Source organism: Lissotriton vulgaris, chromosome 1_1 (assembly GCF_964263255.1).
Source record: "Lissotriton vulgaris chromosome 1_1, aLisVul1.2, whole genome shotgun sequence".
Lineage (NCBI taxonomy): Eukaryota > Metazoa > Chordata > Amphibia > Caudata > Salamandridae > Lissotriton > Lissotriton vulgaris.
The window spans coordinates 2021326743-2021333437 of NC_141685.1; the positions used below are offsets into that span (position 1 = coordinate 2021326743).

A 6695-nucleotide genomic window follows, 5' to 3' on the forward strand; every position below is an offset into this window, starting at 1 on the left:
GTCTCGTCAAGGTCTTGTCTGTCCCGGAGCTCCAGCTGCTCAGTCCCGGCAAAGCGATGGGGGTGCCTGAAGGCGAGAGTCCAGGAGCAGTCCAGCGGAGATGAGGGGTGATCGCAGGGCTTTGCAGGCGATGGGGGTGCCTGAAGGCGAGAGTCCAGGAGTAGTCCAGCGGAGATGAGGGGTGATCGCAGGGCTTTGCAGGCTCAGGCCTCCGTCAATCCGGTAAGCGTGCAATCCAGTTAAAATCCAGTTACTTTTGATCCAGTTACATGGGTGCTAACAGGGATAAAGCCCGAAGTGGGATCCCAAGCACTGGGAGCTCTTCACAGGAGCTCCTACCAGGCGGCCATCTTGCCATCAACCTTCCTTATCATCTGCCTCTTTCTTGCTGAAATGGAAATGGGCATTTATTAAACCTTTGCCTAAGAAATCCTCGGCTGACCATGGGGACCTTCAAAACAACAGGCCCATTTCTCTCCTGCCACTATGCTAAAAAATGATGGCGTCTATGGTGAATCGTCAACTCTCAGATTATCTGGAACAGCATAACCTCCTTAACCCGTCACAGTCAGGCTTCCATGCAGGTTTCAGCACGGAGTCTGCACTAACTGAGGTGTCAGATACGATTAGGCTGCTGTTGGATGAAGGGACCCCCACCATGCTGGTTCTCTTGGATGTATCAGCGGCCTTTGACACCATCTCTCACAGGATCTTATTAGATAAACTGCAGGAGATTGGTGTCATGGGGAGGGCGCTGGACTGGATACAGAGCTTTCTCTCTGAAAGATCTCAATGTGTACAACTGGACACTTGTGTGTCCAGGACCACAATCGTGGACAAGGGAGTTACTCAGGGCTCTGTATTAAGTCCCACGCTGTTCAATATCTACGTGTCGTCTTTGGCCTCTCTTATTAAATCATGTGGGTTTTATACCATCTCTTATGCCGACGACACTCAGATCATCGTCCCCATAGAGAAGGATTCAGGAGGAACTAGAGATAGATTTAAATCATGTATGACTAAAATTGCAGTATGGATGAAAAATAACTTCCTGCAATTAAATTCAAACAAAACCGAGAACCTACTGTTCGGGAAAGCCGAGCAGTTATGGACTGAGGATTGGTGGCCAGAGGAACTAGGAGAAGAACCCCTACCTAAAACTTGGGCAAAAAATCTGGGCGTACTAATCGACTCTAAACTATCCATGGAGCAGCATGTGAAAACGTTATCTGGCAAGTGCTTCGGACTAATCCGCATGCGAAAGAAGATTTTCCCCTGGATTCCGCTCTTCACCAGAAAGGTCCTGTTACAGGCACTTTTAGTCAGCAGGCTTGTCCTACGGAAAACGTCCTGCTGGTGGGGAGGGGGAAGATCTATTCTCCAAACTTCAAGTTGTGCAAAATACCGAGGCATGCCTAGTTCTCAATAAACCTGCATGCACCCCCTCTCTTCCATTATTGAGTGAGCTGCATTGGCTCCCATTGAGGAAAAGAGCAGTCTTTAAACTCTTGTGTCTGGCGTTCAAGGCACTGGTTGGTCTAGGTCCAGGATATCTAAGGAGGAAATTAATATGGTACACTCCAACCCGGCAGTTAAGATCTAGTGGCCATAAGCTCCTCCAAATTCCTTGAATTAAAAAGGCTAGGATGGGGGGGGGGGGGGGGGGCGTGCTTTCTCTTATGTTGCCCCTAAATACTGGAATGCACTACCAGTTGACCTGCGGACCTGTACTACATTCATGGCCTTGAAGAAAAAATTAAAAACATGGCTATTCTAGGGTATTGACTCAGTCTGTCGCTGTCTGCTTTCCCGGGCGCCGAGAGATCCCTGTGGGGATGATTCGTACGCCATATAAATAAAATTAAAATAAATTGCTAAAAGTAAAACAGTAAATTAACTGAAAGAGGTTCTCACAGGGGGGCTGAAGTTCTGGAAATCTGTTGGAAAAGCCCCCAAACAAGGTATACGTGGAAAACATAGGCCACCTGATCTTACACCAAATTCTAGGAGTCTGTGCGCTATACTAAATGTCAAAAGTTAAAATTAATTCACAGAAATAAGTTCACAAAAGAGATATATTTCTTTTACACATATTTGCGTGCAATACTTTACAATCGGTATTCCATCTTTTGATCTTAGAGCTAAAAAATTAACAATTAGATTGCAAATATGTATGCAAGAATGACATCTTGATGCAGAAACCTGTCAGTCTACATTAACTGTCTCAGTTAAATGCTCTCTGACGTAGAATTACCTCGGACACGCAGTTCTACAGAACATCAAGCTGGCCAGCTTACCTTCCGTTGGATTAGGGGGTTGGTCTTTATTAATCGCTGTCTGAATGTTGGTGAATGAAGCAGGTGGTGCGCACTGCTGTAGCACTCCAATTGCATTACAAAACTGATCTGCAAGCTACCGAAATAGAAAAACAGCAAAATAAAACATTAGGCAGAGTCTTTGTTAGACCGATAAGAAATGTTCACCATAAAATAGCATTTGAGATTTTGATTAACAACTTTCCATGCAAGTACAAAAAAACCCATCAACATAACAAAAACGTGCATAGGTGGAGTATTTCATTAAAATTGCTCTTTAAATGCCTGTAGTTGTAAAAGAAAGTGTCACGTGGAGAAAGAGTAGAATACAAAATAAACACTGGCAAGTGCTTTAGGCTTGACCTTTTTATGTCTTGCTACGGACAGCTTTTGCTGCCTGATGAAGGAAGAGAAAGAAAGAAATAAAAGAAAAAGACAGACACTGACTTTTGGACAGACCCTTTCAATTATGGACAACTGTAGTCCAGATGGTTTATGGACTGGCTGAAAAGGTTGTCCATCAGCGTTGGTATTAGACCACAGCATTTCGTAGAAATATACTACTTAAAAAGTAGTCACATATACGTTGGCATTACTGCGCGGATTTTAATAATTTGCATTTTATTGGGAGGGCCTCCGCTGCCTGTTTGTGTTTCAATTCCCCCAGCCCCATACCACCCATTTCGCCACGTTAATTGTCTTAATTGTCAATTTCCTTTATTTCTGAGGGCCAGATGAGAAGTCTTAACAGGCTGTGCTGTTCCTACTGACAGGTTTTGCTGTCTGTTGTTGAAAGACCTGCAGTGCACAATAGCAACAGTGGCCTTTCGGTCAGTTCGTTGCTGATCACTGGTTGGCTTTCTTGTCACTCATTTGTTTGAGTCTTATTTGATGGTCCACTTTCCTCATGTTTGTTTGTCTGTCGCCTGGATCACAGTTTATTTTCCATCCTTCTGACTGTACAAGATATATATTCTTCCACTAAGATTTTTTTTTTCTTTAAGCCCTCAAAGAAATTGCATGCGTTTTCTATCTCTCCAGTTTGCTGCTTCCCCCTTGCATAACCACCCCCTGCCCTCTGAGTTGCACCAGCACATTCCAGCTTGACTGTTGCTTCCCCTACCCCTTCCGGTCCTGTGTTACTTTTTCTGGTGTTTTCTTCCAACCACCCTGCTTCTCCTCGCCGATGAATGCTTTTCACAGCTTTTGTCTGGCTTCTCTTTATTTAAAATAGATATTGTTTTCTTTTTCGGACTGCGATTCCCTTCTTGTGAGGCAAACAAGGGTTATGGAAACCTGAGATCCTTTGGCAAATCCCACAACGACATGGCAGCAGATTTCTCAGGAGAGTCTAATATATAAAAGAAGTTCAGAGCAGATTATTGTGTGTAATTTTGGCAAGTTCAGTCACAAATGGAGTGGGTTAGCCAACAATGCCTGGATCCTCCACACAGTCTCATGTTTCCGCACAAAATTTTACGGGTAGCCCAGGCAATGGCAGAAACCGAAGCAGATTACCTTTGTGGCCAGCGACTGCAAACTCGTAGATCAAGAGATAAGCGCCTTACTCACCATAGGCTACTGTCCTGGCTCTACTGCACCCACAACAGTGCCTCAGCAACATTTTTCATGAGACAAAAAAAGGACTTAGGACATCGTCTGTCAACCTTAGGGAGTTCAACGAACAGTTGGCCTTCGTTCACAACAAATTGGAGGAAATCCACCTCCTCAGGCGTGTGCTTCTTCCTCAGGACTGGATGGCAAAGCTAGTCCTCAAGGAAGCCTCCCTTTGCAGCCCATATCTTTGTCCCCATCACAGATTACTCCAGTTTCTTTGGAGGCACCAGGTGTTTGGATTTGCTGCTCTCACCTTTGGACTGTAATCAGCCACTGGTGCTTTACGAAACTCCTGCAGCCAGTAATGAAACATTTCTGGGCAAGGGAACAAAATCCTGGCTATGGAAAGCTCAGAAGAGCGATATCGGGAGACAGTAGAGATAATATTTACCTTCTTTGAGATTCCTTACCAACCAGGACAAATCCCAAATGAACAGTCTCGTCAGAAAACATTCCTGGGTTTCAAAATAGACTCAGTGCAGGCAAGTTTTAAATGTTCCACCAAGATGAACAACATTAAGAGAGAACTGAGGAAAGGCTTGAACAGTCCCTAGATAGCACCATGACAGCCTGCCTAGTCAGACTACTTTCAGTGTCGATTCAGGCAATCTTTCCAGACCCACTGCTCTACCGGGCCCTTCAAAGGCTAATGATATCCCTCTCCAGAAAAGTCTTACCTAGTTACAACAGATAGACCTTAACCTGGAAGAGAAGTATAAGATCTCCTCATGGTTGCGAGAAAAGATAATGTGAGCTGTTTTGTGTCAATGAAGATGAACAATGTATTACCGATGAGTTACATCAACCAACTGGGTGGCACATGATCGAAAGCAGATCTTGCAATAGACTCCTTGCACTTTTGCCCTCAGAACCGAGCGTCAGTCACAGCGGGGTACCTGCCAGGAGAGTATAACTTGACAGCACTGGCAATCCAAAACCTTCCAGCGATTCCAGTGCGTGGAAGCTTCCCACAAAGATATTTCAGGCTATCAGAAGGCGTTTGGGTCCATGCCAGACATATCGGTTTGTTTCACGACTGAACTACCAGCTACCCCACTACTTCAGCTGGAGGCCAGATCCTGGGGCAGATGCAACAGATGCATTCCTCCATGACCGGGCAACAAAAACCATTTGTGCCTTTCCCCTATTCTCACCGAAGTAGTGGATCAGACAAGGCGGCAAAGAGCGGCTTTTCTCAAATGTAATGATCCGTCTCACCCCTTCTTCAGAATATTCTGCTGAATACTCTAGGTAAATAGTTCTTAACCTTTTGACTTCTGTGAAGCCCCACTTAATTCAGGAACCCAGGCACCAACACTGAATAATTACTAAATCCGGGGACCCCCCCACTGAGTCATTACTAGAAACTGGGGACACCTGCCTAAGCATTTTTTATGATTTGGGCTGCAAGATAATATAAACAGAAAAATGCAGAAACAAGCATTCATTGAACAAATAGACAAATGTTGAAACCTTTTAATGTGCACATCTTCAGGAATTTAAGTGGTTTTAGATCGTACTCTTGGGATTTCTAATTTTAGTTATTACATGTATTAGCTGTATTTACATAGATGCCTGTATATAAGTTTTAATCGTTCATTATTGTAAGGGGGGGGGGGGGGTATGTTGCACCTATTCCTGCCAACAGCCCCGCGAGGTTATAGGAAGATTAGGCATCGGAAGCTGCAAATGGAGATGTTTCCATTCAAACCAGGCGGTGGTTGAGCTTAAGACGCTGGTGATGGATGGGTTGTTCTTGTTGGACTTCATAATGCAGTGTCGAATCTTATCCTTGGTCCTTGGTACTTTCCACAGCTTGCCATGCTACTCGCCACAAAGACCGGGTAAGAAGATAACTAAAATGCTAAATGCTTGCGCAGGGGCAGTCCTGAAAAGGAGTAATATTGGTGTGCCTTGCTGTTATGCTGCAAGAGACCCGCAACGCGAGGATTTGGCCAACGTATCGCATCACAATAATATGCAAGCAGCCTTTAAGTTTGCAAGGAAAGTCGAGTTGAACACAGCCGCCTAAAGAGCAAGTCTGCACTGGATATAATAGAAATTACACAAGTGGGCTGCCTTACACGCCCAGTGTCTAACAACGTACTATACAGCGTAACACGTTACAACATACACATGTAATCAACGGCGTGTTTAAAATAAATAATTTAAAGTTGTTCCTCGAAATTGTGTGTCGTGATTACGAGTTGTTAGTTCTCTTTTCTTAGAATAGAGAGCACTACGCTATTCCAATTTAGGTAACCGGTGAATGTAATATCGTCCTGCTCTGCCCCTTGCATGACACCGAGACTCCCCATGACACTGTTAGCGCAGATAACCGTTGAGGGGTTGAAAGGAAGAAGCGACACCAGAGATATGTACATAAATGATATGCCACACAGACTAAAACAAACTCACACAGTAAACCCCTCACCGAGTTCACTGCGTCCTGCAACTGTGTCAGCCGGTCCGCCATGACCCGAGCTTCGCACTGTAATAATATTCACAATCGCAACCGGACTAGTGGCGCTCGCACCGTAGCAGCCACAGTGCGTGAGCCAAAGAACACACTGCAACGAGCTGCCATCTTTAAAGAGTACACGTTTCCTTGTTCTACAAGAAAATAACAACATTTCCAATTAACTTTCTATTAGCTTTTTGTAATTGAAATAGTACTTGGTTTTAAAATATTATAAATAAATATAATTGTCCACAACTTTTCGAATCATAATGACATTGCACTTAATAAAAATAGTTTATAAA

General features: G+C 44.2%; 1 protein-coding gene across 1 annotated transcript; it reads right to left on the reverse strand.

Annotated features, from left to right (window-relative positions):
• Positions 1-1521: 1521 nt before the first annotated feature.
• On the reverse strand, positions 1522-6485 carry MED21 (mediator complex subunit 21). Its single transcript, XM_086933423.1, has 3 exons — positions 6367-6485; positions 2298-2412; positions 1522-1553 (listed from the first exon to the last, which is right to left on the reverse strand). The coding sequence occupies exons 1-3, from the start codon at positions 6406-6408 to the stop codon at positions 1522-1524; spliced, it is 189 nt and encodes a 62-aa protein (XP_086789549.1). The 5' UTR covers positions 6409-6485.
• Positions 6486-6695: the final 210 nt, after the last annotated feature.

Coding starts and splice junctions, on each gene's coding strand:
- MED21 (XM_086933423.1), bottom strand. CDS start 6,408: ATGGCGGACCGGCTGACACAGTTGCAGGACGCAGTGAACTCG. Junction 2,413..6,366: donor TGCAGGACGCAGTGAACTCG/GTGAGGGGTTTA, acceptor CTATTTCGGTAG/CTTGCAGATCAGTTTTGTAA. Junction 1,554..2,297: donor ACCCCCTAATCCAACGGAAG/GTAAGCTGGCCA, acceptor TTTCCTCCTTAG/ATATCCTGGACCTAGACCAA.